Source organism: Herpailurus yagouaroundi, unplaced genomic scaffold (assembly GCF_014898765.1).
Source record: "Herpailurus yagouaroundi ecotype Mexico unplaced genomic scaffold, PumYag 222, whole genome shotgun sequence".
Taxonomy (NCBI): domain Eukaryota; kingdom Metazoa; phylum Chordata; class Mammalia; order Carnivora; family Felidae; genus Herpailurus; species Herpailurus yagouaroundi.
In genome coordinates this window covers 17,337,899-17,350,686 of record NW_024412453.1, presented here as the reverse complement: position 1 = coordinate 17,350,686, position 12,788 = coordinate 17,337,899, and the positions used below count along the sequence as shown (strand labels likewise).

At 59.5% G+C, this 12,788-nt stretch overlaps 2 protein-coding genes across 8 annotated transcripts; one reads left to right on the top strand and one right to left on the bottom strand.

Moving 5' to 3' along the window:
- Positions 1-9: 9 nt before the first annotated feature.
- PAQR4 (progestin and adipoQ receptor family member 4) lies at positions 10-2,461 on the top strand. Its single transcript, XM_040459290.1, has 2 exons — positions 10-1,042; positions 1,193-2,461. Exons 1-2 carry the CDS (start codon positions 796-798, stop codon positions 1,624-1,626), a joined length of 681 nt encoding a protein of 226 aa, XP_040315224.1. The 5' UTR covers positions 10-795; the 3' UTR covers positions 1,627-2,461.
- Positions 2,462-2,465: 4 nt separating this feature from the next.
- On the bottom strand, positions 2,466-11,488 carry PKMYT1 (protein kinase, membrane associated tyrosine/threonine 1). 7 transcript variants are annotated; one of them, XM_040459286.1, is made up of 10 exons: positions 11,281-11,475; positions 10,842-10,989; positions 6,345-6,849; positions 5,041-5,534; positions 4,269-4,375; positions 3,982-4,154; positions 3,739-3,896; positions 3,403-3,523; positions 2,807-2,905; positions 2,466-2,722 (listed from the first exon to the last, which is right to left on the bottom strand). In XM_040459286.1, exons 3-10 carry the CDS (start codon positions 6,693-6,695, stop codon positions 2,702-2,704), a joined length of 1,524 nt encoding a protein of 507 aa, XP_040315220.1. In that variant the 5' UTR covers positions 6,696-6,849; positions 10,842-10,989; positions 11,281-11,475; the 3' UTR covers positions 2,466-2,701. The 7 variants fall into 7 exon arrangements, with proteins under 7 accessions (XP_040315220.1, XP_040315223.1, XP_040315222.1 ...); XM_040459289.1 differs by lacking the exon at positions 10,842-10,989 and having other exon boundaries at positions 11,281-11,488; XM_040459288.1 differs by lacking the exon at positions 3,403-3,523 and having other exon boundaries at positions 2,819-2,905; positions 11,281-11,472.
- Positions 11,489-12,788: the final 1,300 nt, after the last annotated feature.

Here is a 12,788-nt window from a genome sequence, read left to right as displayed (position 1 = left end):
CCCCGAACAGGCTGGGCCCAACCTGGGTGCCTGCCTTACGGGGGGACTGTGGCAGGGCCAGACCTTGCCGAGCGTGCAGCCACAGCCCCAGTCCGCTGTGCCATCTTTGACCCTGTGAGGGCAATGCCAGAGTGCCTAGGGAAGGGTGTAGGAATCACCCTGGTTGGGACTGAGAGAAATGGAGTGCAGGCAGCGCTGCCTGGGGAGCTGGCACAAGCTCCTCTCAGCCCCTCTCCCCTGCCTGGCTTTGCTTCTTTCCGGAAGACAGAAAGGCCCAAAGCCTCCTCGCTTGGTCACTTACAGAGAAGACACAGGGGTTGAGAGAAGCAAGCTAAGTGGCCCTGGGATCTGGTACCATTGCCCACATGTTCTATTTAGAATTCCGCTTGAGGCCATGCCTCCTTCTGGGTTCTGCCAACACAACAGAGTTTAGGGGATTGGGGCTCCTGCTCTCTGGGGAGGTAATGTGGCCTAGGGGTGAGAGCAACTTGGAGTTAAGAGTGCTCAGGTTCTATTCTGCTCCCACCCCTTCCTTGCCGGGGTCACCTGGGGCAGTTACTCGGTTTCTTCACCTGGAAGTGAAGGAGGGATAATGGTGGACTGGATAATGGTGTCTACTCCCCCGGCGTCTTGAGAGCTCTGCCAAGTCACTGAAGTCACTGAAGGCGCGGGGCCTGCCTCTGTCAGATAGTGTGCTAACGGCATTGTCAAGATCTGTCTTGCCTCATCCCGTGTGTTATCTCTAGACTGCAGACTCCCTGAGGACAGGACCTGTCCTCTGGCTGAAGGTGTGTGATGGATCATTGTCTCCCTCTCCCAGGGCTGGCCCTCCTAGGCTTCCTGGTACTGCTGCCGATGACCATGCCTTGGGGGCAGCTGGGCAAGGATGGCTGGCTGTGGGGCACACACTGTGTGGCCTGCCTGGCCCCGCCCACAGGCTCTGTGCTCTATCATCTCTTCATGTGCCACCAAGGGGGCAGCCCTGTGTATACTCGGCTCCTTGCCCTGGATATGTGTGGGGTCTGCCTTGTCAACACCCTCGGTGAGCTAAAGGACGGGGCGGGTAGGCTTGAAGGATGGGCACCGGCGGGGGGGGGGGAGGAGGCAGGGGACACTCACGGGAGCCCTGGGTAGAAAGGGCAGGCAGTCCCCCGGACTGACATGCCTTCTCCTGTATCTCTCCTCCGTGCAGGGGCTCTGCCCATCATCCACTGCACCCTGGCCTGTAGGCCCTGGCTGCGTCCAGCCGCCCTGGTGGGCTACACCGTGCTGTCGGGAGTGGCTGGCTGGCGGGCCCTCACAGCTCCCTCCACCGGCGCCCGGCTCCGCGCCTTCGGTTGGCAGGCTGCCGCCCGCCTCCTGGTGTTCGGGGCCCGAGGAGTGGGGCTGGGCTCTGGGGCTCCGGGCTCCCTGCCCTGCTACCTGCGTATGGACGCACTGGCACTGCTCGGGGGGCTGGTGAACGTGGCCCGCCTGCCGGAGCGCTGGGGACCCGGCCGCTTTGATTACTGGGGCAACTCGCACCAGATCATGCACCTGCTCAGCGTGGGCTCCATCCTCCAGCTGCACGCGGGCGTCGTGCCCGACCTGCTCTGGGCCGCCCGCCACGCCTGCCCCCCGGACTGAGCCACCTGGCGCCCACTACGCCGGCCTCTCTACGGTCTTCTAGGACCAAGAGTATGCTTCGCTCCTTCTGCTGGTGTGCAAGGGGCTGACTCCCCGGATGCTTCCAGCAAACGGGACTTGCCAGCTGGGAGCCTCATCTGTTTGTCCGTTCTTCCCTGTGGACGAGGACCAGCCTCTTCTACCCACACCTCGGAGCTCAGCTTCCCTTCCTTGCCTTCTTTCAGGGTACTGTGGAGGCTGGAAGGAAACCTTTCCTTCCCGGACCTCAGTTTATCTTCTGTGACCTATAAGGGTATGGCCAGAGGGACTCTGGGGTCACGTCTTGCTGTGACAGAATTCTACCGGCCCGGAGCTGTCATTCCACCCTGCCCCACACATAAGGTACCTCATGGGTGCCTTGCCTGGCCCTCAGCCCTATTTCCTGACCTGTGTCTGCTCTGCGTGCCAGCCCTCCCAGCAGCCTGAGGCTCACCTTCGCCTTCTCCTTTCTGTCCAGAGACTGTGGAGTGAGGGGTTTGGACCACAAGAGCAGCCTCTTATCCCAGGACCAAGGGGTAGGAGGGGGGCTGCAGCCGCTGCATCCGAGCACAGAGACATGACGACCTGGGTGGGCTGAGGGCCCACCCTCCACCCTGACTGCCATACTCTGATGGCTCGATCAACACGCTGGGGACGTGCCTGCTCAGGCAGTCTCTGCTCCACACAGAGCATGCTCGTAGCTCCAGTGTGCTGGCCTGGGGCCCTGCATCAGGGCTCAGCCACGGCCCATCCCAGGGCCGCAGACCCTGGGCAGCATCAGTAAATGGGGCAGGAAGAGCCGTTGCCACACAAGCAAGCTCGGGTGCTCCCAAGATTCAAATACCTTTTATTAGACATGGCAGGCAGAAGGAACCCCTGGAGTTGCCAGAGGGACCCCAGCCTCCAGGAGGAATGGGGAGGGGGTGGTGGCTAAAAGGTTAAAAACACCAAGGCTGGCCTGTGGGCTCACGCTGGGCCCAGTGAGTCCTCAAACAGGCTGAGGAGGTTCCGAGGTTCCAAGGAGGGGAAGGAGCCCCGAGGGGGCTCAGAGTCAATGTCACTTAGGTCCAGGGCCTCCCTGGGGTGGGGGGAAAAAGAGACAAATGACACTCAGGATCTGAAAGCCACCACCTCCCACCCGCTGGACTCTGGGCCTGCTCACCTCAGTGTGTACCTGCTCCGGGGGGCAGGGGAGCCACTGCGGGGGGTGGAGGTGTTCCCGACAGCCCTGGCCAGGACAGCCTCTGGAGAGAGCGAGAGCCTGCACAGGTGGGCCAGACAAGTAAGGTGTCGGGGGTAGGGAGTGCATGGGGAGGGGGCCACAGCAAGGTCAACCCTTGCCCTGTGCAGACCCCAGGCTCCTGACACGGGCAGGGGCCCCAGTCGGGAGCAGTGAGAGCATGGTGCCCTTTGAAAAAAGCACTTTCACAACTTTTAAAGGCCATCTGACCACTCAAAGGCCACCTCTGTTCCTTTTTAGAACATGTGGGTTTTGACAGCTGGCTGACAGATGAACTTCTGATAAAGGAAGCCTATCTGGTACCTCGTGTCTGCTATAAAGCGTCCCCATAGCGATGGGTGACATTTCCTTAAAAAGGGGTTAATGGCGTGATTCCTCCTGAGGACTGTGCCCCAAGCGGTTTCTTAATTACAGCCTCTCGCTTGGCCGCCAGGTACCTAGGACCAAGGAATTTCCCGGGGCTCGGGCTCCCCAGGCTCTGGGGACTGTGTTCCCGGAGAGGACGGACAGCACCTCACCTGTGGGCACCGCAGCCCTACCGTGGCGGCGGCCGTGGCCCTCGCGCTGCTCCCTCGTGAGGCAGCGCCCCAGGCGTGAGGTTGCCGGTTCTGCTCTGCTCTGCGTGGTCCCTGCACTGAGCTTGGAGGAGACCGCCGCATTCAAGCTGGGCCAGGCCGCACCCCCACCGGCCTTGGCTCCCTTCCCAGGGTATGATGGCGGGGGGTGGGGGGGGTGGGCGGGGGGCAGGCTTGGGGGAGGGGTCCTGTTCACCACGAATCCTCACGGGGCTGCGGCCTGGCCATGCTGACTGCCCCCCCCCCCCCCCCCCCCCCGCGTCCTCAGCTCTCACCCACCCTATGCTGTCGTCATCCCAGTTGCTGGAGAGGCTGCTGTCCAGGAGGAGGCTGCAGGGTGGCGAGCCGGGCGGGGTGGCTGGTGGGCTCTGGGGCTGCAGCCATCTGGCGGGGTGAGCCAGCCCGTGCCAGAGCCAGCACAGCAGGGCAAGCAGGGCCTGAGGGGACAGGGACCTGGGAGGCAGGGCAGGCCCCGGAGCCGGGGAGCGCGGCTGGGCACCCCGTCACGGTCACCCACCTTACCTGCCACAGGGCCCACCCTCGACTGAGGGCCTCGGCGGCCATATACCACAGAACGTTCCAAGGCTGAGGCTGCCTGAGCATGGGCAGGGCCAGCAGGGACTCGGCTGTGGCCCGCAGCTTGGGGTCAGGCTCCAGCATCATGGTGAGGACAGAACGCAGCTCAGAAGACAGGCCTGTGCACAGGGAGGGGCCGTGTCAGGGGTGACAGCTCTGAGCCCAGGGGCCCCAGACGTGAGCCCGGCCTCCCTGGGGCCGCACGTTCCTTCCCGTCCTTGCCCTCCACTTACCAGCAGTGAACTCCGGGGGCAGATAGCCCTGGCGCAGCTGCTGCCAGCCCTCCCCGCCATGGGGCAGCTCCATGTTGCATGCCACTTCCAGGATGGTGAGGCCCAGACTGGGAAGGGTGGGGGCAGTGACAGAAGAAGGGCAGGGTTGGCCCTGGGGCCCAGACCCCAGAGCTCCAGGCTGCCCAAGAAGAGGGTGGAGAAGGGCTGCTGTCTTCCACCACGAGCCGGGGAAGTGGGGAGGGAGGGGCTGGGGGTCCCGAAAAGGCCCATATTACGGAGCCCCCTCACCACCTGGTGAGTCCTCCTGGCACCCGTCCCTGGACAGGCACTGCGGGTGCTGACGTCACTACCGTCGTTCTGCCGCCAAGGCTGGATACGGCCGTTAGAGGCAGAGCGGCGGTCACCCCCCTGGACGACGGAACCCACTGCCCGGGCCAGCCCTAGCTTCCCCACTTGCTAAGTGGACTCTGTGCCAGTCCTCCGGCCCCACTGTGTCCGTCCCCTGTAAATGGAGCAATTGTCCCTGCTGTGAGGGGGAGGTGAGGAAACGGGGGATCCATGTAGAGTGGCCAGAGGGTCCGCTGCCCAGAGTCTGTCTCTGCAGAACCCCTCAAGTGCGGGACGGGCCTCCACCCCCTCCGGGCAGGACGTCCCGGCCCGAGGCCGAGTCTTCCTGACTTGGGGCTAGGGTGGTGTTTCCCTCCCTCTGCCGACTGCACATCATCCCCTGCCCCCCAACCCCGCCAAGAGCCTCCCGCCTCCCGGCCCTCACCTGAACACGTCCGCCGCTGTCCCATAGGAGCCCTGTAGCAGCTCAGGGGCCATGTAGCGGGGGTCTCCCTCCTGGGCCTCACCAGTTCCAGATGCGCCCAGCTCTACCAGCAGCCCAAAGTCACCCAGCTTGCAGCGGCCCCGGGGCCCCAGGAAGATGTTGGCGGGCTTGACGTCAAGGTGGACCAGGCCTTGGCCGTGCAGGTGAGCCAGGGCAAGCAGGGTATCCCGCAGGTAGCCCCAGACCTGGGCCTCGGGCAGGCCGGTGCCCCAGGCCTCGCAGTGCTGTTGCAGGCTGGGCCCACACAGCTCCGTCTGCAGGTACAGGATGCCGCCCTCCTCCCAGGCTTGCTCCAGCCGCACACAGCGCGGGTGTTGCCCCACCTTCTCGTGGCCGCCGACCTCGGCCAGCTTGCGGGCCCGGTCCTTAGGGCCCCGGAAGGGCGACATGGAGCGCTTCACTGCGTAGAGCCGGCCGTCTTCCTTAGAGCGCACCTGGAAGGGAGGTGGCACCCACGAGTGGGACAGGAGGCCGGTGTGGCAGACCCTGTTGGGATTTCACACACATGGAAGGTGGAGCACGGCATCCGCCTCAGAGCCCACGTGTGCAGCAGCAAAGCTGGACGGGCCACTCTGAGAGCTCTACGTATTGACCCAAAAGGGCCTCGGGGCACGAGGCTACGTGGAAAAATCTGGCTACACGAACACGTGGCCAGCACGACCCACTGTGCAGAATACAAAAAGAGTCTGTCCGTATCTGGTCAACTCTGTGGAGACGTAGAGAAAAAGATCTGGAAGGAAGGACACCCACCCGAGAAGCACAGTGGTTTCCTCCAGGAAGAACCAGGCTAGGGGCCACGTTATTTGTGCTTTTTAACAACAAAATTGTCTCCAGGTAGTACTTACGTAAGGAAGATTGCCATTGTAAAGGAAATATAAAGGGAAAATATATTTTAAGGAGAAATAAAAAGCTGGTATGAAGGGTGTAGCGGGAGCACCTGCTGGCCTGAGAGGTGATGGGGCGTGGGGTGTGCGCCACGCAGAGGAGGCTGCCCTGGGGCAGGAGAAAGAGGCAACCAGGAGCCACTGTGAGGCGTGCCAGGCTCTGCACAAGGGGGTAGTGTTACTGGGGGGCGTGGAGGGCCTAAGTAGGGGGAAGGAGAAAGCAGCCAAATCAGCCCAGGAGAAGCAGGCTCTCAGGGGAGAAAAGGGGAGTGGGCTGCCCAGGACACCGTCCCCTCCAGGCGGGGGGGGGGGGGGGGGTTGGTGGCAGTAGCAGGCCTGAGGAATTGTCACCCCACTCACCTTGAAGACCTCTCCATAGGAGCCGTGGCCCAAGCGGCCAAGCCTCTGGAAACTCTGTTGGAAGAAGGACTCTGGCCGGCTCGGGTCATAGGAGGGGCTCTGAAGGGTCTCAGAGGCTTTGCCTTGGAATGTCACCCTCCGGGGCTGGGGCTGGTGCCAGCCCGGGGTCCGAGGAGGGAAGAGGCGGCTGATGGGGACGCTGCCCTTGGCAGGGGGCCGGGGCGGGAGGCTCCGACTGAGCCCTCCAGGCCTCTTGAGGGAGAAGCCAGGTTCTGCGTGGCGGAAGTAGGCTGGGACTGGAACGGGGGTGCCACTCAGGGGCGGAGGGGCGCCCTCTGTGGGCACAGGCATGGCCAGCACAGGAGGCCCTGAGGTGCACAGGACAGAGCGGTGTGTCCGCTCAAACAGTGCCTGGTCTTGTGGCCCCAAAGAGGCTCCGGAAGAGAGGTGCGTCCACTCTGCACACACGTTCCGCTTTAAACATGGAGGCCACAGGGACGAGCACCTGCAGGGAGAGGCAGAGGACAAGTATACATAGGCCTGCGTGCAGTCATCTGTACCTGGGAGGCCAGAGAAGCATAAACCACAAACCCCAAGGCCATGTCCTGGAGACTGCGCAGTCCAGCACAGGTTGGCTGAGAAGGGTTCTGGAGCCAGGGACCCCACAAGTATACCCCTGCCTCATCACAACCAGCTATTTGGCCTTAGGATATGCACCCTCTTCCAAAATCGTAAGGTGGAAATATTAATGCAGGCCCACCATCCCTTATCTCTAATTCAAAAGTGAAAACAAAGATCTGAAATCCAAGTTTCTCTCCTGTCTTCGTTCTCACAGCTGTGGGGCCAGCACTCACTCAGTAGACCTCCACCACCTGCAGCCACGGAGGGAGGCCCAAGTTCCAGGTGAGCGCAGCGGGGCAAAAGCCCTATCTGGCAGGAGGGCTAAGGACACTGGGGCCCAGCCACTCAAACCCCAGCAGGAGGTCCCCCACCGGGAAAGGCAGGCCGTGAAGGCCGGAGGCTACTGTTCCCACCCTGAGGCAGCAGTGTCGCTCAGACAGGCACCTGTGTCGCTGCCCTTAGCTCCAGAGCTCTGGCCCAGGGATTCAGTCTACAGACAAGCAGGCAATCGAAGAGAAATTCTGAAGCTCTCCCTAAAAAATACACACACACACACACACACACACACACACACACACACACACACGCTATTTGAAACGATGTGTGGGAAGTTCAAGCCTAAAGACACTCTCAAAGACTCTGGAGGTTTTGATGGTAAGCAAATAGGAGGAAGCTTGGTACCTCCATTAGTGCAACAAGTGCCCACAGCCCGGCTACTTTCCCAGACAGAACTGGGGACAAGAGCCTTACTGGGGTCAAAACAAGCCTCAAACACTGAATTCAAAAGCTACCTTGTCAAAGGAGCCCCAAATTAATTAGATCAGTCTGCAGAGCAATCAATGCCCTAGGCACTGAGAAAAACAACAGAACGATCAGCCCACAATGGGTGGAGCCCAGCAGCTAAGGACTGGGATGGACAAAGAGAGGCCCGTACAACCACCGTCACTCAAAGGTGACCATGCACATGCCCAAGGCTGGGCCCTCTGAGGAGCGGCATCCCAGGCTTCACGCTGCAGGGGAAAGAGACATCGCGACAGTGGCCCAGCCAATCGCTAAAAAATAAACAAGCAAACGAGTCATAATCCTCCAGGTGGGGAAGAAGCCAGTAAGGCCAGTTGCTATAACATTGTCTAAAATGTCCAGTTTCCAAAAAAAAAAAAAAAATTTACAAGATATCCACAGCCATAGGAAAATGTGACCCCCCCACACACAGGAGAAAACCAGACAAAAGAAAGTACCTGAGAGGGACCGGATGTGAGATTTAACCAAGACGTCACAGTACCCACTATAAATATGTTCAAAGGACTAAAGGAAGCCACGCTGAAGAGCAGTGAAGCATGATGACCACATTTCAGCAAATGAAGAACAGTGATACTGAGATAGAAACTATAGAAAGAACCAAAGGGAAGTTGTGGAGTTGAAAGGTGCAAGAGCTGAAATGAAAAGATTCATCAGAGGGGTTCAACAGTACATTTGAAATGGCAGAATGATTCGTGAACCTGGAGACAGATCAAGAGAGATTATGCAGTCTGAAGAACACAGAGGAAAAAGAACGAAGAAAAGTATGCTAAGACATCATAGATGAAAACTGCCCCAATGTGATTCACAAAAAAAACCTCTCCGCCCTAAGAAAAACACATGAACACTGCCAAGGAGCTCCAGGAGCAGCAGGGAGGACGAATGGAGAGGCCCACACACAGACACACCGTTTTAAATTTTTTTTTTCAACGTTTATTTCTGGGACAGAGAGACAGAGCACGAACGGGGGAGGGGCAGAGAGAGAGAGGGAGACACAGAACCGGAAACAGGCTCCAGGCTCCGAGCCATCGGCCCAGAGCCTGACGCGGGGCCTGAACTCGCGGACCGCGAGATTGTGACCTGGCTGAAGTCGGACGCCCAACCAACTGCGCCACCCAGGCGCCCCCAGACACACCGTTTTAAAATGCTGAAAACCAAAACCAAGGACGCAGTCTTGAAAGCAGTTAGAGAAAAAGGCCTCATTGCTTACAACCTCCCCTAAGAGTAACTGCTGACTTCTCAGCAGAAACAATGAAGGCCAGGAGGTAGCGTGTGGCCTATTCAAAATGTTGGGGGAAACATCTGTCAACCAAGAATCCCATATCCAACAAAACTATCTTCCAAAACTAAAGGCAAAATAAAGACATTTCCCGGGTAAAAACAGAAAGAATTCACTGCTAGCAGACCTGCTTTGTAAGAAAAACTAAAGGAAGTTCTCAAGACCAAAAGCACGTGATCCCTAACAGTAATCTGAATCGACACGAAGAAGCAAAGCACTGGTGTGTCATACAAAAGACGGTTAAATACATATCTCCTCTCTTAGCCGATATAAAAAGTAAGTGGACAATAGCATGCAATTGTATACTGGGCACTGAACGTATAGACCTAACACACTTATAAATAAGAGCCCAAAAGAGGTGGGTGGGAACAAAATTACATTGGACTGGAAAGTGACACCAGATGGTAACTCCAGTCGCATGAACAAATGAAGAGAACCAGAAGTGACAAATAAGAGGGTCGCTGTAGCCAACATTATGCATATATACTTGCTTTCCATCCTCTCTTCCTTCAGCCGCTTAAAGAAATTAAAGGTGACCTAAATAGGGCGCCTGGGTGGCTCAGTCGCTTAAGCCTCTGACTCTTGGTGTCAGCTCAGGTCATGATCTTATGGTTTGTGGGTTTGAGCTGAGCCCCGCATTGGACTTGGCACTGACCGTGCAGAGCTTGCTTGGGATTCTCTCTCTCTCCCTCTCTCTGCAACCCCCCCCCCCATTCGAACGTGCTCTCTCTCAAAATAAACTTTTAAAGAAATTTTGAGAAAACCAAATCCCCCAATAAATGCTAACTGTTACATGATAAGTAAAATATAATAATGCTCTGAGCAGTAATTCAAAGAACACACCCAAAGTGCAGTGGTCCTGAGGGTGTGTGTTAGGAGAGAGAGGGCTGTGTGTTGCCATAATGTTATTATAGAAACAAAAACAAGAAAACAAGAGAGGAGGAGTCCAATTTTGAGAGGAAGCCACAGTGTATCAAAAGAAGCAGGGAGTGAATCGGGAACAGACACCTGAGGGAGGGGTCCTCTGGAGTCTGTCGCTGGGGCAGTGAGGGGTAGGGGAGGGACCCCCATCCGACATCGCCTGGGGACCCTTCCTCCCCCGGTATTCACACGTCAGGATTCCCATCTCAGGGTTTCTCAAAGTGCAGAACCAGGGTGTCAGCACCCCCTGCTGGTTAGAAGTACAGCCTCCAGGCCCAGTCCTAGCATATTTGGAGACACCAGGCACCTGCATTCTTTAAATTTTATTTAAAAAAAAAAAAAAAATTAATGGAGGGCACTTGGGTGGCTCAGCCCGTTAAGGGTCTGACTTCAGTTCAGGTCATGACCTCATGGTTCACGAGTTCAAGCCCCCACGTAGGCTCTGTGCTGTCAGCGCAGAGCCCGCTTCAGATCTTCTGTCCCCGAAATAAACATTAAAAAATATGTTTATTATTTGGAGAAAGAGAGACAGAGCAGCACGAACAGGGCAGGAGCAGAGAGGGAGACACACAATCCGAAGCAGCTCCAGGTTCCCAGCTGGCAACACACAGCCTGACAGGTGACTCGAACCCACGAACTGTGAGATCATGACGTGAGTTGAGTCAAAGGCACACACTTAACTGACTGAGACACCCAGGCGCCACTCCAGACACCTGGAGCATCTTAAACCAGTTCTCGGGCGACCCCAATGTCATTTCATTCTAGCACCACCGGCCTGGCCACACAGCTTTGGGGATGATGGGACAGGGGAGGGAGAATCCTGGGTGGCCCTGACCAGGCCAGGCCTGGGTGGCCTCTGGACCTTTCGGGGGCCTCACCCGCTCACTGGGCCGGACACATTGCTGACCACGGTCTGCCGCGCTAGACTGTGAGTTCCTCCGGGACAGGACCACAGCCGATTCACCTCCGTGGCCGTGGGCAAAGCCTGGCGAACAGCTGAATCGGCCGGCTGCCTCGGGGGAGGGGCTGCAGATGAAAGGTGGATAGGGCTTTTCCCAGGGAGGGACCGGTATGGGGGGGAGGGCAGGGCGTAGTCACCGAGGAAGGCCGGGAGGGCGGTGGCAGTCACCAGGCAGTGGGTGGGGCCGCCGCGGGCAGGGCCCGACCCGGCGGGACGGGGCGGGGCCGTCGGTGGGGTTGAGGCTGGGGGCTGGGACCGGGAGCGGGTGAGGCTGACCGCGGCAGGGGCTGTCAGGGGGCAGGGGCTGCCGGGAGGAAGTGCCGGCCGACGGCCCGCAGGACCCAGTCTGGGCTCACCTTGACGGGTGGGCGGGGCGCGGCCCAGAGAGGTCCCAGATTCCGGATCGGCAGAGGCCGCGGAAGCCCCCGGCGCAGTCAGGCGGTCGGGGGTCTGCAGTCGACGGCTCCCCACGCCCGGCGGGAGGACTCTCGGAGGGGAACGGCCCGTGAACGCGCGCAGAGCCGGCTCGCGCCAAAAATTCCAAACCGGCCTCGAGGCCCCGCCCAGGAACGCCTCTTACCCCGCCCCTCCCCGATGCAGCCCATCAGAGGCTCCCAGGCTCAGAGGCTCCGCCCCCGACGTCCCGGCGTGCGCGTCCCCGTGCCCTCTCCGGCACCTCAGGTCGTGCCCTCTCATTGCGCAGGCGCGACGTCTCGGCGCTAACAAGGGCGGAGGCTGCGACGCGGTGCAATCTCGCTGATGCGGCGTGGCGCGTGGTGTGAGCTGGGGCGTGGAGTTGTCCCGTTCGGGTCCCGGGCTGGGGACACAGCTCCAGACCCCAGTCCTGCACCCACGGCCGTCGCTGAGCTGGCTTAGTTTTCTATATTATAAAAGAGGCGGTCTTTGCAGTTGGCCTCAGAGGCGCCTCAGGAGGGGGTCACTCTGGACGGGACGGGAAGTGCCTCGCTCTGCGGGTCCCAGCCGCGTGGGGTGCCCTGGGCTCGCTGGCGCCTTCCTGCGTGTCGTGCACCGCACCGGGAGGCCGGACATTGTCCCCACCCCCCGGGAAGCCCACCAGGCCGGCCTCGGCTACCTCCGAGGCAGCCCGAAGTATTCTTTGGATTTGAGATTTGAGCTCAACTCCACCCTACCTCCGCCCCTTCCTGGCCGAACGACCTTGGGGACCCACGGGGCCTTTCTGAGCTTCGGATCAGCCACCTGCAAAAACTGAGCTGATGAAGCTTCCCGCACCGAGCTAGAGGTTCACATGGGAGGGATCCCCTTGGAGTTCTTAGCAGGGAGCCCCGGCGGAGCAAGCGCTGGTCCCTAACACTGGCGCGGCTCGGGGGTGCGCCTTCACGGAGGGGACCTTTTATCCGTTTAACAGTGGGGGCGGGGGTAGGAGTCACTTCCGGGCCACCCTCTCAAGAACGCTCCCCAGCGCGTCGCGTCTCCTTTCCCACCTGGTTTCCTTATTATTACACTTAACTTCTCTCTGAAATTGTCTCCTCTAGTTATTGGTTTACTTGTTGACCAGCCGTCCCCCAGTTTTCTAACAGGTTAGAGTTCCCAGCCCGTTGTGGTGCCTTCAGCGAACGCTCCAGTGTGTGGCCCAGCAAAGGAGGGCCTGGTCCCCCGGATTAGGTCCTTGGACCTAGAGCGTCTCTAGGGGCCGCATCCCCACCCACCTCCGCCCACCCTCCCCTTGAATTTGCATCTCTGGCAGCCACAGCCCCAGTGACTCAGTCTGGATCCTTGTTAAAGGCCCCAAGCTTGTCCCCAGGAGGCCTGGGGAAGCAGGCAGGCCCCTCTCCAGCTGCCAGCCCCTCCTGCAGGAGTCTGGGTCCCAGGGCCTCTTCCAGCT

Coding starts and splice junctions, on each gene's coding strand:
- PKMYT1 (XM_040459289.1), bottom strand. CDS start 6,695: ATGCCTGTGCCCACAGAGGGCGCCCCTCCGCCCCTGAGTGGCACCCCC. Junction 2,906..3,402: donor TAGGGCTGCGGTGCCCACAG/GTGAGGTGCTGT, acceptor CCACCTGTGCAG/GCTCTCGCTCTCTCCAGAGG. Junction 2,723..2,806: donor CGGAGCAGGTACACACTGAG/GTGAGCAGGCCC, acceptor CCCCCACCCCAG/GGAGGCCCTGGACCTAAGTG.
- PAQR4 (XM_040459290.1), top strand. CDS start 796: ATGGATCATTGTCTCCCTCTCCCAGGGCTGGCCCTCCTAGGCTTCCTG. Junction 1,043..1,192: donor CTGCCTTGTCAACACCCTCG/GTGAGCTAAAGG, acceptor TCCTCCGTGCAG/GGGCTCTGCCCATCATCCAC.